This window comes from Ornithorhynchus anatinus, chromosome 11 (genome assembly GCF_004115215.2).
Source record: "Ornithorhynchus anatinus isolate Pmale09 chromosome 11, mOrnAna1.pri.v4, whole genome shotgun sequence".
NCBI classification, from domain to species: domain Eukaryota; kingdom Metazoa; phylum Chordata; class Mammalia; order Monotremata; family Ornithorhynchidae; genus Ornithorhynchus; species Ornithorhynchus anatinus.
Window position 1 is genome coordinate 27,619,197 of NC_041738.1, and position 18,543 is coordinate 27,637,739.

At 42.6% G+C, this 18,543-nt stretch overlaps 1 protein-coding gene across 1 annotated transcript in view; it reads left to right on the forward strand.

The window, feature by feature from the left end:
• The window catches only part of URI1 (URI1 prefoldin like chaperone), a 71,847-nt gene extending 60,247 nt beyond the window's left edge, over nucleotides 1-11,600 (forward strand). The window contains exons 7-11 of the mRNA XM_007671481.3: nucleotides 3,924-4,095; nucleotides 5,544-5,820; nucleotides 6,677-6,819; nucleotides 7,838-8,093; nucleotides 10,757-11,600. Of these exons, the coding sequence (XP_007669671.2) occupies nucleotides 3,924-4,095; nucleotides 5,544-5,820; nucleotides 6,677-6,819; nucleotides 7,838-8,093; nucleotides 10,757-10,945 (1,037 nt within the window). The 3' untranslated portion in view covers nucleotides 10,946-11,600. The remainder of the gene's footprint in view (nucleotides 1-3,923; nucleotides 4,096-5,543; nucleotides 5,821-6,676; nucleotides 6,820-7,837; nucleotides 8,094-10,756) is intronic.
• Nucleotides 11,601-18,543: the final 6,943 nt, after the last annotated feature.

Sequence of the window (18,543 nt, forward strand, 5' to 3'; positions counted from 1 at the left end):
ATTATTGTGAAAATAGAACCATTATTTTTTTTAGTAAGGTAGTTAGTATTTATGTGGCTGAGTGTCCTTATTAGATACCGGGAGCCTTATTGCAAAATGAATGAAATAAATTGATAAATTTTTAAGGCAAACACTAAAGAATAACCTACCCAACGGACGTAATTGCAGGATAATTGACTTTGTAATAGGTAATTTCTGAAACAATACTTTAGTTTTAGTCTAGGGAAGATTATGGCCAATATCCAGAAGACTAGCGCTCTGTCCTTGTTCCGTTCCATACTTGGTGTTTGACTTTGGTTAACTGATTCTACCTCTTTGTGCCTCAGTTTTTCTGTGTATTAAGTGGGGGAGACACCAGCTACTCTCCATCTCATTAAAACTTAGTGAAGATTGATGAGATGTTTATGAAAGGAATCCCTTGGTTAACTTAGATTTATATATGAATACTCCCCAAATATTATCATGATTTTTTATACATAAAATTAGAATGGGGTAAGAAGGCGCAGTCTTTCCAGCAGCGGAAGCGCTTACCAGTTTGAGGTAGATTAGGTGTGTCGTCTCACTTCCCTTACTCAATTTTGACCTGTTTTTTGGAAAGTTGCAAATTGTCCTTTGTGTTTTGAGGTTTTTTTTACTGTGGGTTCTTTTTCTGGGGTAGCATTTCCGACTCGTTACCTCTGACCGAGGTAATCAGATGTCTTCCCATCCATGTGCCTAGGTGACACAGATGGAAGGGCAAATAGGGGAAGCAGAGTGGCCTCTTGGAAAGAGCCCAGGCCTGGAAGTCAGAGGATCTGGGTCACTGTCCCAGCTCTGCCGCTTGCCTGCTGTATGACTCCGGTCAAGTCACTTAACTACTCTGTGCCTCGTTTTCCTCATCTGTATAATGGTACCTGTTCCTAAGTACCTGTTCTCTCTCCCGGACAGTGAGCCTTGTGAGAAACAGGCACTGTCTAACCGATTATCTTGACCCTGTCCCAGAAAACTTTCTGGATACGCACACCGGAACGACTTTATGACCGAAGATGAGACCCTCCGAAGAGGATGTGTCCGTGGAGTCTCTCTGGGTCGGAAACGACTCGGTGGCATTTGAAGAAGTCGGCCCCAGTGCTCGGCACATAGAAAACACTTAACAGTTGACATCCCCTGAAAAATGAGGTCTTAGGGTAGCCCTCGGGAGAAGATGGGATTTAAGGAGGACTTGGAAAGTAGGGAGAGTGGTGTGTCAGATTATGAAAAGGGGAGGGAAGAGGGCAAGTGCTTGGCGGCGAGACGGACGAGATTGAAATTCAGTGAGCAGGTGGGTGGTAGAGGAGCGAAGTGTGCAGGTTAAATCAGTAGCATTTATGTCAGTAGCAATTTTTGAAAGCCAAAGACAATTCTATCCCTCTGTATAGATATATATCAGGTAAATGGATCAAAAGATTTGAAAGGAATTTTGGGATGTATTTGCATCAGAAGAGCTAAGGTGTAAAATACACCGTTGATTTTCCAGCTGGGATGTATCCAACACATGTGGAATGTTTCAGAATAGAAGGTTTTACAGTCAGTCAGCCATGTTTAATGAGTGCTTACTGTGTGCAGAGCACTGGACTAAGCGTTTGGGAGAGTACAACATAACCCTGTAACAGGCACTCGCCTGGCCATCTCAGCCTTAGGAACCTTTCTGCTGTGCAGTTTGGTGGGGAAGCTGATGAACTGGCAAACTCTCCTCCGTCCCCCACGGCACATAAATACAGATCTTTATACTTGTTTTTTTCCCCTCTTGAAATTTATTTTAATGCCTGCCTTCCCACAAGATTGAAAGCTTCTTGAGGGGCAGGGATCATGTCTAGTGTGTTGTACTCTTCCCTGCACTTCAGACGATATTCTGCACAGAGTAAGGGTCTGATTATCATTTTGAGACACACTAAAGCACATTAAAGGTATGAGGATGCGATCGAGCATAATGACACACAATTGTTGTAATGGGGGATGTTATATTGTACTCTCCCAAGTGCTTAGTACAATTATCTGTATGCCATAAGTGCTCAGTAAATACCATTCGTTGATTGATAGGTGGGAAGTTGGGGCATATCCAAGTGCCATCGAAGTGTGTATATGTGAGTGTGAATATGTGTATATATATACACACACGTATATATTCACACATGTTTGTGTATATATGTGCACACATTTGTATGTATGCACGTACATTCTGGGCACCAGGGAGGTTGGGCCTCAGCCAAAGAGGCATTTTTTTTTAATGGGATGTTACAGTTATTCAGTTCACCTGATTCAGAATTTGAGTGGTGGGCTGAAGAGTTTACTGAGTAGGACCACAATTCCCAGTACGCTATCAGAGTGTGTAAACTGAGGTATTGTTTCCAAAGTGTAGTGGACTTTTTCAAGTAACCCCACAGCTAAAACAAAAAGCATTTTTAGATGTGCTCTCCTTTGCCCCTTTAGATGCTGGGCAGGAGTTCTAAGACGGGTCATTTCTGAAGAAATTAATATATATGGACACGGTCAATTTCTCTAGAAGTTTAGGGCATGGCCTTAATGGTACCATCTGGTTAAGTTGAAATAATTACCAACAAACAGTAAACAACCTTTTCTTCCCTTATTAAAAAAAAAAGACATTCACCCTCCACAACCACCTTAATTGTGTGGCGCAGGTAGTCTTTGATTAGCTGAGTTCTAAACGGCTTGCCAACTCTGTAATTGGAATTCAGAAGATTAGCGATTAGTCCAATGAAAAACTGTCCCTCCAATTCAATAGCACAGGGATTCCCTGGTTAAGCAGTCTTCATTGGTTCCCCAAAAATAGTGTTCGTGGGGGAACGCTAAAAAAAGTATAGCTTCCCCCTTGGAATGCATTAACACGTTTACAAGATCTTGAAAGTGGACCCAAAGAATATACATATTTTAGAAAGTGAATAAGGATACGGTCTAGGTGTATGATTAAATAGCAATAGAAATATAAACCAATAATAAGTTATCCGTTATTTTTTTTAGTGTACGGATATTACATTCTTCCAGGCCCTCTTCGGGAAATGGGCACCTTTCTACTAATAGTCTAGAAACATATATTATTATCTAGTGCCAAACAGTAGCACTAGTAATAACGTATTTTTTGATCACTCACCTGTTGCAATGTTGAACACTTGCGAAAGTACCACAGAAGCGCAAATAATGTTCCCTGCCCTCAAGCAGTGTGCATTTTAATAGGGGAGCTAGACATAAAAATCTTTACCAAGAGCATAATCAGAATAAATGTTTGAATGTCCCATTGTATACACTTGTATACACAAGTGAGGATGTCACTGGTAATAGCATTTCTTAAGGGTTGACTATGTGCCATGTACTTTCCTAAGTGAGGGCCCTGGTAAATAGGAGGTAATCAGGTTAGACCCAGTCCCTGCCCCGCAGAGGCCTCATGGTGTAAAGTGCTTTGGATAGAGATGAGTGCTAGAGGTGACTAATGGGTAAATAAGGTTTGGGGTGAATGGGAATTAGAGAAAACATGTTGGAGGAGGTGTGGTTTTAGGATGGGAGAGCTGTGGTCCGTTGGGATTAGTTGGAGAGGCAGGTTAAGGCCGGGGGAAATAGGGTGAGCAAGGCGGGTAGATGAAGGGAGCAAATTGTTGTATTGGACTTCTAATAATTATTTAGATCGTCTAAGTACTTTGTAGGTGAGGCAGTGGGGAAGGAGGCAGTGCAACAAAGGGAACCGTTTAAGTCGAGGTAAACTTTGCACTTGTTCTAAAATTAGAATTAACGCAGAATGAGAGAGTACTCTAAGAAATTCTGGTATGAAAATTCAACAAATCAATGTCATGTTTTTGGAAAACCGTTCCCCGAGGAACCACAGAATCAGCAACGTACTGTTGTTGTTTTTTTAATTTTGCTAGAAATTAAATTTTATTTTTTATTGTCCATAGGAAAACGCAGAACTGCTCACAAACCTCATTCAAAACCCAAAACTGTAGATATTTTTGAAGCGGATTTTACAAAGAATGCAAAATCCAAGGACAGCTTACTTGTTGAGAAGGAACTCTGGGCTCGACTGGAAGAACTGGAAAGGCAAGAGGAGTTGCTGGGTGAACTTGATAGGTATGTAGTGGTGAATTTGGTTAATACAGTCCAGAATTTTGCTCATAATCTTCCCTCTCTTACACTCTAACTCAAGACGCATCAAACGGAATTGACCCGTGATACTCCATATCCTAAGTATTTGAGGAAAATATTGTTTTGGTAGTGACAGGAGTAACAGGGGTATTTTATTTAGCATCTGCTGGGAACAAAGCACTATCCTAAGTCCTGGGTAAGGGTACTTGGCTGAGAATTAGATGCAATTTTTCATCCCACGGGGCTCACAGTCTGGGAATCCAACGGGAAGGGAATATGGGGTTGGTGGTAGTCACCTAAGAAAAGACGAAACAATAAAAGCACTAAACGGCATCGAAGGACAGTACGGAATACAGTAAGAGCAGTAGGGCTCCTTACCTGGAGAAACAGCGTGTCACATTCTTCCCAGCTCCGAATCACAACTGCAGCCACGGCCTTCCCAGTGTTCCCCAAACTGAGAAGGCCTCATGCTGCTGACCGATGTTTCTCCACCCTTCCAGGGTCGGAGCGGGGTTGATAGGAAATCACAGTGCCTTAGGAATGGGGCAGCCGCTCTCCCGGACTGCAGGTCTCAAGTCGAGTGGAAAAGGGACCCGGCAGACGGTGCTTTTTCTTCAGGAATTTACAAGAGGAGATACTGCTTTGGCCCGAAATTTGCTGAAGTAAAGTGGGCTAACCTGCTTTGCTCTGCTTTTTATGAAATTTTCTATTTTAACGGCAGACGATCTGTAATCCGTTCAGGTGTTTAGATAGATGAGAAACTCCACCAAACTGTGGTTTGAAACGCACATTAGCACCCACTTAGAATTGTCAAAGTGCTAAATGAAGTTACCACAAAAGCTCCTATTTTATTTTGTTTTAAGTGATGGAACATATGCAGTAATTAGTTTCGGTGAAAAATAGGACACAATGCTCTAAAGGAAGTTTTTTTTAAATAACTCATCTGGGAACTTATCAATTCATGAATTCTCCAGTCTTTTCCTCTGGTTGCCCGATATTATGTAGATTTTCTTTAAATATAGGGCTTCTCTGTTTCATGGCTCTAATTTACATTACTTAAATATCAAAATTGATAAATCCGTAACAGTTTTGAAATGAGTTTATCCATCTGTAGTATACACTGCTAAAGTCCTTCATTTACACTTCCCAAATCAACAGCTGTTTATTGTGAATGAGCATCAGGAAGGCTCAGGATTTACATCAGTGAAACGACCAGTACTTCCTGGTCTGAATTTTCCCCTGGAGTTTGTGCCTCAAAAATAGGAAATTTAAAAAAGGAAAAAGTAGCAGGGTGTCATATTTTTAGATCTATACCATTCTATAAGGAGCGTCCATTAAGGTGTGTGGTTTTCTGGTGTTTGTTTTCTCACGTGATGTGTGGTGTGCTTGTGTGTTTTGGTTTATTTTATTGTTTTATTTTTTGCCTTCTATAGAGAGCCTGATGCTGTGGTTGCAAATGGAGAAGATACAATGTTTTCTGAGGAGGAGAAGGAAGATAAAAAGACAGAAATGAATGTGATAAATAGAGAAGCAGAGTCTCTTACTCAGGGTACTTTTCAGGAGGACTTTACCCATTCGAAATTGTTCAGTGGTCAAGTGAACGGCTCAATGAATGGTCCAAGTTCTTACAGTGATGATGACGACGATTTAGGAGTTGGAGATAATTCAGTACCAACCATATATTTCTCTCATACTGTTGAACCTAAAAGGGTGTGTATTCACTTTTAATTTTTTCCTGCATTAGCGTTTAACAATCCAAAGTATTTATGGAGCTCTTGCTCTGTGCAGAGCACTGTACTGAACACCAGGGAGAGTTCAAAGAGTGTCACACATATCATGTATTTAAAATCTGGGTGGTTTTTTTTTATCCTCTCATCTGATTTGCTTGCTTGAAACTCACAAAGAACATAAGGAGGATTCTAGAAAGTATTGCCGTTAGTGATCATTAACTGAGAGAATTACGTTGATTGTGGTCTTTAAGTGCTTGCTATGTGCCAAGCACTATATTGAGCGTGGGATAGATGAGCCGTTCCTTGTCCTTCATGAGGCTTACAGTCTATAGGAAGAGAGAAAGCAAGTATTTTTATCCATGCCCTTTCCACTAGGCCATGCTGCTTCAGTATCACTGTTTTACATTTTGCACTCTATTAATTGTATTGTAACTTAAATTCAGCTAGGGATAATGATTAAAGGATATGTATTTTAATGTTTTAGGCGTATAGTTTATAGGTATTCCTTTGTACCGATTTAGGGCTACCTTGATCCTATGAAATATGGAGAATAATAATAGCATTTAAGTACTTACCATGTGCATGTACTAAGCACCGGGATAGATCTAATTAGGTTGGACACATCCCCTGTCCCACATGGGACTCTCGGTCTAAGAGGAGGGAGGACAGTTACTAATTTTGGCCGTGAAATTTTAAACAGTGCCAAGTGATTCAGACTGACACCAGCAGTTCTATATATTTGTCTTTTTAATATAGCTCCAGATAATTGTGCATTTCTGACGGAGTCCTCAACATTTGAATTGATTTTCTTGACTTCTGGTGTGCACACTTTTTAGGTAAGAATAAATACAGGAAGAAATACCACTTTGAAATTTAGTGAAAGGAAAGAGGAAGCCAAGCGCAAACGAAAGAATAGCAATGGCAATGGCCACTCGACTCCAGAGCTACCAAGTATCAAAACTCCTGCTGATGTTTACAGGTGAGTGGTTAATGGATAAAACCCCATCCTTGTCGTCCATTTCCTCGCCCTCTCTACAAGAGCCGCGGCAGGAAAGGTTTTTGCTGCGAAAGGGACGTACGAGGGTGTCTCACAGAGCATTTTGGAGACTCCCTAAGGAACTAGTGAGCTTCCACAGCTTCTAATCAGAGCCATTTTGGTAGTTGAGCGATTGCCATTTCGGTGGTATTTGTTCAGCGCTTACTACGTGCCAGGAGCTATACTAATCGCTGGGGTAGATACAGGCTAATCAGGTTGGATACAGTCCCTGTCCCACGTGGGGCTCACGGTCTTAGCCGCCTTTTACAGATGGGGTAACTGAGGCACAGAGAAGTTAAGTGACTGGCTAAAGGACACACAGCAGGCAAGTGGCAGAGCCAGGATCAGAACCCAGGTCCTTTGCCTCTCCGGCCTGTGCTCTTTCCACTAGATCATACTGTTTTTGTTTAGCTGCTTTAAATATCCCCAACCTTGTGACTTAAAGACATTATATAGGGCTCTGGCAGAGATTTCCATTTTGGCCCAAGACTTGAACGGAGCACAGTGCTTAGATATCTATCCGTTAATAGCCACCTGCGGATTCTGATGAGTTCTTATAGTTATTTCTTAGTTTCCTTTTGAATAGGATTTCACTCTGGAGCTCCTGCCGCTTCTGAAGTACATGTATGAAATATTAAGCATTGTCAAATGTCTTCTGAGTACCTAGAAAATGTTCACATTTTAGCCAGTCTTGCTCTTGTCACTCAGACCATGTTTACAAGTGCTGTTTTCCCGTTAGAAAAGGAGGGCGGTAAAGGAAAAGCCTCACATATAAAATGAATAGTTTGCAACAGCAGGCTAACTGGGATTTTGAAAGTTTCCCCTAGACTGTATCTTTAAGAATTCATGAAAAATGTTGGAATAGCAAATCTGAATTTGTGTGGAAGACTAAGTGAGGTCCCTGTAAATTTATCATCTGATCCTTAATAGTTGTTTAAAGTGAACATTTTCTTTCTTATAGAGTCTTTGTTGATGTTGTGAATGGGGAATATGTCCCTCGTAAATCAATCTTGAAGTCTCGAAGCCGAGAGAATAGCGTGTGCAGTGATACTAGCGAAAGCAGTGCTGCCGACTTCGATGACAGACGAGGAGTTTTAAGGAGTGTCAGCTGTGAGGAAGCCACCTACAGTGATACTAGTGAGGGGATCTTGGAAGAGGAAGAAGAAGAACAAGAAAATCTCGAGAAAAACCTTAAGCCATTTTCAGGAACACTTGAGGTATGTTCGGTTCCCTTTTTGATTTAAAGACCTCACCTCATTTATCGGCATCATTCTGTGAGTTGCGGACGCGGATCGATTAATTGAAGATGTTGCCATGGAGCGCCTCGCCCGGAAGCCCTGCAGGACTGAAAATCGCCATTCCCTGCTGGCCCAACCTAAGGTGTCACCAGAGATTATGGTAACTGGAAGGTGGCCCGGATGGCTGTGGATGGCGTTTGGAGGGATAACAGATAATAGCCACTACCCCGGGACTTGTGGGATTTTGAGGGGAGCAGAGGGGACGGGGAGAGATCCACTGAACCCATTGATTGACTCGCCGTCATCTAGGCCCCGGAAGGTGAATGTTGATAGTGATGGTGGTGATGAAAAGAAGCCAAATTCCCCTTAGAGTTTGGTTAGGATCACTCTTCTCTCTGCTAAGCTTGGTGAATTGGGCCAGTCCTTGAATTTACAAAGTAGTTGGTTCATGGAAACTGGGCTTTAAGTTGAAATGATGTATATCCTAACGGATTTTCTCATGGGAACCAGGTTCTAGTTGGGCAAATGGTGCCTCAGCCAAGGTTGGCTACCCTGCTCTTGTCAAAATCCGCCTCCAAATGTGTACTCGACCATTTATAGATGAGTAGTATAGCTGCGTTCATGTATTTTATATTGCGTCGGAGAGGTTCCGCAATAAGAGTAGCCAACTTTTAGTTCAACAGAAATAAAACGGAGGTGCAGCCCCCTGGGGTAACCTCCCTCTTCCTCACCTCCCCCATCAATTAAGTCAAGTGATGGGTGAAGGAGAAGAAAAGGGAAGTGATTTGATAAATTGTTCCTTCAGACCACAAACATTGCACCAAACCTTCCACCATCCTTCACCCTTTTATCAGAAGACCACAGGTCCTAGTGGTGTCTTTACTGTAGTCCGTTTTCGTGGGAACTGAATAGTGGTTACCAGCCACTAAAATCTGGAATGGTAACATACTAGACCCATTAATTCCTTTGAGTTGCAGAAGATGTTTGGAAATTCTGGTTCCAGAAATTTGAAATTTTAAAATGACTGAATTGTGTATCATTTTAATAGATTTTTAAAAAATATATATTTAAAATGCAGATGGCAGAACCTGATAAATTGCCTGGGAGAACAATATTAGTAGCTGTTAAATGAAAGTTCATCAGTGACTGGTGGTTTACCCGAAACATGTTACTATTTGCTGTCGACAAAACTTTAAACTGCTAATCAGAAATGTATTTCCATTTTATTACATAGAGTGCAATCATTTAAAAGTCAGCTTAATAGTAGATTGAGATTTATTATGTCTGGATTTTCAAGTTATAATCTCAAATGATAAACACCCATTATCTATACCTTTATAGACATGTTTTATATTCTCAAATTTGAATTAAGTTTAGGCTTAAACACACTTGGATGCTTCTGAGGCTTTTCTTTTAAACAGATCTTTCTCTCTTCTCCTCCCCTTCCCCCCCCCTCCAAAAAAAACCCCAAAACCAAAAACTTAAAGGGTTTAAATCCAGCAAAATCTTAGGATCTCAGAGCTGATTTAAAAAAAAAACCCAAACAATGAAAAACAAAACCAAACTAGGGCCTTTATCAGTGGCCATGAGGAAAGGGGATGGGGCTAAGGAAATGGGTGCTGAGTACAGGTTTTTTTTTACCCATAGACCGAAATGGTTTGCATTGCCTTAACTAAGCAGTTGGTGGAGACAAGCACCATCCCCATACTGTAAATGGAGAATCGAGGATTCAAAGGGACTCTAATTTTAAACCATATGATTCCATTGAACAGCCAAGAATAGAGTTTGGAGTTTCAAAATCTTGTTTTAATATCTCCCATATTAGTTTTGCTTTGATGGTGGGGAGAAGGAGGCTGTTGTATCTGGCAACTAGATGCTATACATTTTTAACACTGAAATAGTTCCTGATTTTGGCAAGTCCTTTGGAAAGACGCTTTTCAGGATCAGGCCTAGGGTGACCTGTTGGCTACTCCCCAAAAGTTTTTAATATAGTAAATGGACTGATTACTCATTTCATGGACGAACTGTTTGTAAAATGGAGGTTTCGAAAAGTAAAATAGTATTCTTAGAGTTTTATAGAAAGCGTGTCCTGGACAGGACCCAAAGAACTGTTTCTTACTCGCTAACTCTAAATTGGCTTAACCAATTTTGATCACTTTGGATTTAAAAGGGGGAGAAAAAAGGAAACAAAACATGTGGATTGGCAGTTTTCTTGCCAATTTCATCTTGATGAGTTAGGGAAGGCTCTGAAAACGTGATGCTTAGTGAAAATGCTGAACAGTCCCCAAAAGTGTAAATTTCAGTAACGCTTTATCCAAAATGAAACTGCATTTTGCACAGCCTATTATTTTCCTAAAAGCATGCACAGCCTCCCACTTTTATTTAGATTGCTTACGGCTAAGATTGAGATTAAGAAGTATTTTTACTGCACCCTTTCAGTTTCCGTCGAACAAATGATATTTTGAGGTTAATTGCCCGTTTGCTTACTTACGCAAGAGGCTATCATTGCTTTAAAGATAGTTCTTCGCTTTTGATTAAAATAAGTAACCACCCTAATCAGGCTAATATAGGCGAAGGACCTTAGGGGCACAATGTCAGGTTTGCCTTTCCCCACAGCTGACGCCGAGCATTTTCTCTCGTAGGCCTTTTCTGGGACTGTAATTGAAAAGGAACCTTCGCCCCCCTCCTCGACACCGCAGCCAGGCACCCTTCAGCCCGCGTTACCGGCCGTTCCCCAGCGGAAAGTGGAAGAGGTCCCTCCGGGAAGATCCGAAGGAACCGCGAAGAGGATCTCAAAATTCAAAGCTACCAGATTGCAACAGAGAAGCTAGGGACTGCCTTAGACCCGAAAAGTTGGCATCTCGAAAGACCGGTTTTGCATTGAAGAGTGTGTATAACTCTATGCGTTACAGGCAGCGGAGCGTAGAGCATCAGATGTTTGGCAGCAGGTTTCAGATTTTACCTCTTACCGGTGGTATTTTAAAAACTTCAGAAATGTTTGACTATTTTCTATTCAATTCATTTTATTCTCTCGTATGCTGTCAGCACCTTTGTCTGTTTGCCTTATGCAGTAGCAGCATTTGGAAGTATTTTTCAAAAAATACCATTTGCAGGCATTGTTTTGTGTTTCAACCTAAATACAGGCAGTTTTGTACCAGCTGTGATGTTCTATGTACCATATGGGCCATTTTAAAGAAACTTTTAAAAAATTTCAGACAGATTCAACCATTATATTTCATTACTTGCTTTAGCATTTCTAAGACCCTTTTTCTATCCACACTGTCATAGGTTTTGCAACTAGGTGGCTGTTTAAAATTTCAAGCATCTCTTTTCCCCCTCCCCCCCACCCAGCCCTTCTATTAATCTCGTAATGTACAGATCTCAAAGGCAGGAGGCTGTGTTTACGTACTTTACAAGGAAGTTTCTTTGATGGAAAATGGTATTTTGTAAAATAGAACTTTTCAAATAAAAAAAAAAGTTGGGAAATGTTTGTGTTCTTCTTTTCTTACGGACGTAGAATAAGATTTTTTTATCGCGCACGCACTACAGAGTCCATATCTGTTCTAAATTCATTCTTTTGCGTAAACACTCTGTCCTTCATGAGTATGTACAATATCCAGTACCTGGCTATGCGTGCTGGCAGCGAGAAGGGAATCAAAGAAAGGTCTAAAACTGATTCTGTTGCAGGAATTCACACGCCATTTATCACCCAAACATTTTCGTTCTTCAAACGTCCTTTTTTTGTGGATACATTATTAAACAAGAATATTTACTGGAAACGTTAAGTATTGACAATGGACAGAGATGTATTTTAAACATATTGAAAATTGCATTACAGGTGTTTGTCGTTATCTTGATGCGTGCTAAAATGGAGCGGAGCTTTTAAAAAAGCATTCTGCATTAGCACTCAAAACCATCAATGCCGGTCCACCCTCTATTCACAGCTAAATATTTAAAGGAGGTTATTTATAGCTGCTTTAATGAATTCTTGGCTAAACGAAATGAAATTATGTTCTAGGAAAGTAGAAGCTATTTTGTAACCAGAACAGTGCAACTGTAAGTTTTTGAGTGCGTGTTGGAAATGAGTGGCCGAGCGGCGACACTTTCAGATGGGCAGCAGGACCCCCTTTTTAAAGAGATCCAGTGAACAGAAATATGTAAGGGGGTGTGTGCGTAAACGCTTCTAGTTCTGACCAAATCTTTATCTTAGCGGCGATATCAGAGATATGAATAACACATTGCCTTGTATGATGGTCAGACTGTATTTTAAAAAGCACTCCCTAGCCAGTGCTGAGGCAGATATGTCCCAGCTAGAATGCATTAAGTTTGGCTGTGATTTGGGGGAAGGGAAAAAAAAAAACAAAACACCCTGATAGTTAGCATTCCCGTAGATGTGGGTTTTGAAGGTCATACGACTTTATGAACAGACAGCTTGCAGATTATTGCTAGGTTTTGGAATTATTTTTGGTTGCCATGAAACACCACACTGACAACCCAGACCTTTTAAAAGGCTGCTGGGGTATATATTATTTTGCTTCATTGATACATTGTCTCCTTGCCTCATAGCATGAGATGGGTGAAGGAAGCATCTGAAAAAAGAAAATAACGTGACCTAGTGTCAAGACCGCAGGCCTGGGAGTCTGCTACTTGCCTGCTATGTGAATTTGGGCAAGTCACTTAACTTCTCTGCTCCTGTTTCCTCAGCTCTAAAATGGAAATGAAATTGTAATAATAATAATGTTGGTATTTGTTAAGCGCTTACTATGTGCAAAGCACTGTTCTAAGCGCTGGGGGGATACAGGGTGATCAGGTTGTCCCTCATCGGGCTCACAGTCTTCATTCCCATTTTACAGATGAGGTAACAGAGGCCCAGAGAAGTGAAGTGACTTGCCCAAAGTCACACAGCTGACAAGTGGCGGAGCCGGGATTTGATCCCATGACCTCTGACTCCCAAGCCCAGGCTCGTTCCACTGAGCCATGCTGCTTCTCTAATTGTACTGCCTCTGACTGTGACTGTGAAGTCCATGTGGGATAAGGACTGTGTCAGACCTGATTAACTTGTATCTACCTCAGTTCTTAAAACGGCTTTTAACACATAAGGAGCACTTAAATACGGTAATAATAATAATACTATAAAATCATACAGCCACGAGACAACTCATTAAGCCTCTTGAATTTTGTGGTGCTGAAGACGGAAGGGCCGTACCTCCCTCTTAAAATCTTACCTCAAATCTGGTCCCTTCTGTATCATCTATCAATCAGTGGTGTCTATTGAGCGCTTAATTTGTGCAGAGCACTGTACTAAGCACTTGGGAGAGTACAGTACACCCAAATTAGGCACGTTCCCTGCCTATAATGAGCTTATCGTGTACTTTTTGTTCTCTTTCAGAGCTACGATATTATTGAATTGTAGCGAGTTGAGTCAAAATGCTGCAGCCTGGCCCTAAGGTTTCTGTGGTAAAATGATGCCAGGTTCTGAAGCTAACCCAATATTTCCAGCAGCTTTTGTTAAAAAAAAAAAAAAAAAAATCGGCGCATATTTTTTAAAAATTTGCTGGGCAGTAGTTTTCAAGCATTTGTTAGTTTTGCCATCTTCTGATTAGGTCTGATATAAGAATTACACAAAGACCGGCTGGAATATAGAAAACATTTCTTTCACTGATATTCCAACTATCCTCGAGTCCAAATAGACTATAAAGTGATAATAGTAGCATTTCTGTTTTCTTGCCACTCGCTCATTGGGTGGGAACGAACAGCTAGGTGTTGGGGGGAAGCATTTGAAGTGAACTCTCTATCAGTCTGCGTGTCCATAAATCCTGGGTGGAGCCTTTAAATATTGAAAATTAAATTGTTCCTTGGGTGTGGATTTACAAACGTGTCTCCTAAGAGGAAACAGTTTGACTAGAAGGGATAAAATGGCTCATTTCTTTTGTAACTGTGAATGAAATCAAAAGATGGGTACGGTCCAAAGGAATACCTAAATGGGATGAGTTGGATCTTCCCTTCACGAGTGATGGGAGGGAGGACCGAGGAACTGTGTGAGGACTGGATTACATAGCTAATAGTTTGCACGGCCTCATGTGCGCTCTCTCTCTCCCCTGCTAGAGGCTCAAGGGTACAGAGACGTAAGTAGGGCAGCCACCCGAAGGCGGTGTCAGGAAAGGTGACTCGCACAGGTGAGGCCAGAATTCCTCTGACCATCCTCTGTGCCCGACCTCCCTCACCAGAGAGGGTCGCTTGCAAAGCCCAAGAAGTTGAGGCCGATATTTGGAGACGACGGGGTTAACTAATTCTACTGGGGATCAAAGGAGAATTTTCCTAGCGTCCGAGGTAGGACAAGACTTTGGGAATGGAAACATGGGGTGACCAGCCAAGACCCGGTCAAGATGAATTCCGGGGTTACAAGACAGAAGGGGGGAATTTGTATTCACTGAGTGCTGCTAGGGTGCCGAGCACTCTACTGAGTACTTGGAAAGCAAACTTGTTTTAAATACTGTCGCTTATCGATATAATTGTTTTACAGTAAGTGCAAAAAGTGATCCATGCCCTGGAAGGCCTTATCATTTAAGCACCTAGAAAATATCTTCTTTTTGACAATGAATCCCCAGATAAAATCTCTGTGTTTTCACAGAAAATTCATCTGGCCGAGCAGGGATGGGATCTCTACCTGCTGCATTGTTTTCATCCAGGCTTTTGCGTCTTCGATGCTTTTAAGACAATAAAAGGCCTCATATTTAGGCCAAACTCCTCTGAAACTGAGGCCAAAGAAGCAAAATGAAAGGATTATTTGACAACAAATGGTTCCCCTCATAGCTAACCCTTGCCGGACACTCCCTAAGGAGCCTTGTCCAGAAGCAATGCCAAGGACTGATGCCCAAAGGTGACGATTGTAAGCATAGGGGACTTATGCATGAGAAAAGATGACTTGTATGTTTGTAGGTACTAGTGATCCCTTGCAAATGGACATGTGGGGATGAGTGGTGTATTTTCTCAGAAGTTTACAATTGGTAGACCTTTGGAGCAGATGTTCGAAGCTTTGGTCCAAATATCTTTCCTAAGAAACTCCTTAATGGGAACTCTGCTTCACAATTTAGTGCTCTCTCTCCTTGGTTTTTCATTCAACAAATATTTGGGGTTTCCTAATATAGTTCCTGACTTCTTCATTCATTTATTTTCCAGCAATTTTTGCCCAGCAGAGAAGGTTCCTTAGGGTTTGGCATTTGGGCAGTGACAACTTCTTTGGATCGCTCGGTATTTGAGAGCTTACTCTGTGCAGCGCAGTATACTAAGCACTTGGGAAATTACTCGTCCAAGGCCTACCCACACTCTCTACCGCAGTCTCGTCTGTCACACCGCTGACCCTTGCCCACATCCTCCCTCTGATCTGGAACTCCTTCCCCCTTCCAATCCGCCAGTCCGCTGCTCTCCCTGTCTTCATAACCCTCCTAAGATCGCACTTCCGAGAGGCTTCCCAGTCGAAACCTTTTATATCTCCTACCTACCCTTTCTTCGACGTCTACTGTGCACCCTCTCTGTATCCTTTTAAGCACTTTCTTACCCCAGCCCCAAATCACTTTCGTACAAATTCTCCTACCCTAATATTTCCCCCGTCTGTAACTTATTTTAATACCTGCCCCCCGCATAGACTGTTTTTTGCGGGCATGGACCGTGTCTGCCAAATCTACTATTACTCTCCTAAGCTCGTTGTACGGTTCTCTTCCAAGGAAATTCAGAACATCTTAGAGTGGAGATGGTATCTTCCCCTACATGTAGTCCGGAACTTGGCGGAGAAGGGGGCCTTGGAGAAAATGTCAGAATTAAAAGGCCATTTAGAATTGTATTCCATTGTCTCGGCTCTGTACGTCTTGAACTTTCTCAGTTATTTCTTTGATTGTGAATTATAAGGAGTTAGTTCACAACTGATATGAAATTTTGGCCTCAAGTTAATCAGGGCTTGATTCTTCCAGATTTATGCTCGACTAAGTGGAGACTTAAAGTGTAAATGCTGCTGTTTGGCATCTCAAAGTTCTGCCTGTCATCAAGTCTTTCCATTTAGCCGAATAGAGCCTCTCCATTTAATTGGTGTCTGGATTGGTGATAGTTTAGATGGAGAAGAGATTGCGTTAGATACGGTTTTCTCTAGAGAAAAAACATAGGGTGAGTGATTTACGTCTCAGATGGGAAGTTTATACCCTGTGGCCTTGGGCATACAGCTGAAGCATTCTCAGCGTATATGCAGTTGTGATTATTTGTGAAATGAGCGGCACGTCTGCCAGGTATTTTCCTGCTCTTATTATTAGTGGGCGTTCCCTCTTTGTGGAACTCTTAGATTTAGGTTGCTTCAGCAACCTGAGGGACTATTTGACCTTTTTCTTTTTCCAAAGAAGTCTCTTGGTTTTGAAGGGCAGGAAGAAGACTTGAAAGAGAGAGAACAGAGCAGAAGAACGATGGTACGGGAGAGACCCTTTCTAGCCGATGGGCCGGCTCCAGCTGGAACAGCAGCTCCCGACATTTTTGGGCTAAAATCAGCCACTTCTCCTTATCCGTAGGAGCCATTCATCTGGCTGCAGGAATCTAAAATGGTCAATTGTCGGTGTTTCCTGTAGGGCCGAAAACAGCTGGGTTTTTTTGGTGTTGGGGGTCTTGTTTATTTTGATTTGTTCATTTTATTCAAGTGACTTTTACCACAAAAGATGAGCCAAGATTAAAAAAAATCAAACGTGTGTATGTGGTTCGCAGTATTTCTGTGTTACAAATAGCTACGTTCTAACCCGCATTAACCCCGTGATATGTGAATTTTGCCAACTCCCGCTGTGTCTTTTCAATCCAATCCAGTAAATCACGACGAGCGTTCTAATTTCAAAACAAACCAGTCTTCCGGCGGACGTACTCTCACACCGGCCTGCGGATTCGACAACCTAAGACGAACGGACCGTCTCTGTTGATTACGTCGTTCAATTGATCAAAACCACCGGACAGCGCCTTATTTATAGCGATCTCGCCGAGCGTCGGATTCTCTACTGTCGGATAGCCGGGTGCGTCCCGTGCGTCGGGTCGATAAGACCTACGCCGTCGTCTAACTTACGCTAAAGGTATCGAGTACCTTTTCGGGCCCAGTTAATGTCACGATATGCAACGGCTTTTAAGCGAGATGAGCGACTTCCATTAGATCTTTCTCCCCCGGCCCATCGTCCAGATGAGTAGCGGGCACTCTCCATTTTGGCCGTATCGATTGGGCGGCGATTTACGCCGACAAGGTTTAGGGAGTGGGGGGGGGGGGAGTGTTTTCTGAAAAAGTGTCTTTTTGGGGGGAGATTTTCTCCTCCAGGCCAAGGGGCTTGCAATTCGGGCGGGGAGCCAGGAGGGGGCAGAAGTGAGCGAGGGCCACCAGGGGAAGCTGCCAGTCAGCGATTATAAATTATTATTCATTTCTGTTATAGGTGGGGTGTGCAGTCAGTTACAGTAATAATTACCAAGACCAGAGGGTTTCCTAGGCAACCGATTTCCCCCCCTCATTCATGCTGTTGCAGAGAGTGTGCCTGTAAAGCATGACATTGCTGTATTCTGAGGTTTGTTGCCCCCCTGCCGTCCTAGGTTTGAGGTTAGTTACAGCATCATAAGGTGCTCTCAAGCATAAAAAGCTCAGGCTGGGATTAAAGCCCACGGTGAACGGTGCGGCTGGGTCTTTCCCTCCACGCTCTCACTTTTAAGTAACAGGGTTATAAAAATGCAAATGTCTTCCCTTGCCTCTTCCCAGCTCCCCTCGGTCGAGGGATCCTTTCAAGTTGGCCGCCGTCTTTTGGGTCGGTGGGCTCCGAAGCCAGGTGTGGCCTTCCGGTTCTCCGGGCTCACCCTGAAAATCAAACGCGCCCGGGGAGGCTCGAGACGGCGCCGGCCCCCGGCTTTCCGAGCCTCGGAAATCGACGGGGACCTGTTCGGTCTAGCCGATCGTGGACGGGTGTTTGGCGTTTATCCGGTTTTACGATAATGGTTCATAAAAAGGAAGGTAGCGTATTCTTCCTGCAGGAACAGGATTATCCTTTATGTGGTGAGAGAGTAATAGAAACCACATCTATTATCAGGGATCTATAAATGAATCATCCGATCCTACAGTTTTAGCCCCGCCGATCTTTCATTTTAAGAAACTTGAGCTGTGCGGGGATGAGAAGTAGCATTTGGGGGGGGCCCAGGGGAAGGGTCAAGATTTGGGGAGTGACTCTTGCACGGGGAGAGGGGTTTTTTTAACCGGTTAGATGGCCGTCAGAGGCTAGGGAGGATAAGCAGTCGAATCTAATACTCCGCTGGGCAGATGCAAAAATGATGGAGGCTGCGTGTGGTATTCTGGGGTCTAACAGGGGCCCCCTGCCAGGGCCAAATTATCCGGCAACCGGTGTCCCCAGCTGAAGCCGAAGTGCCGATTTCAGCCCGG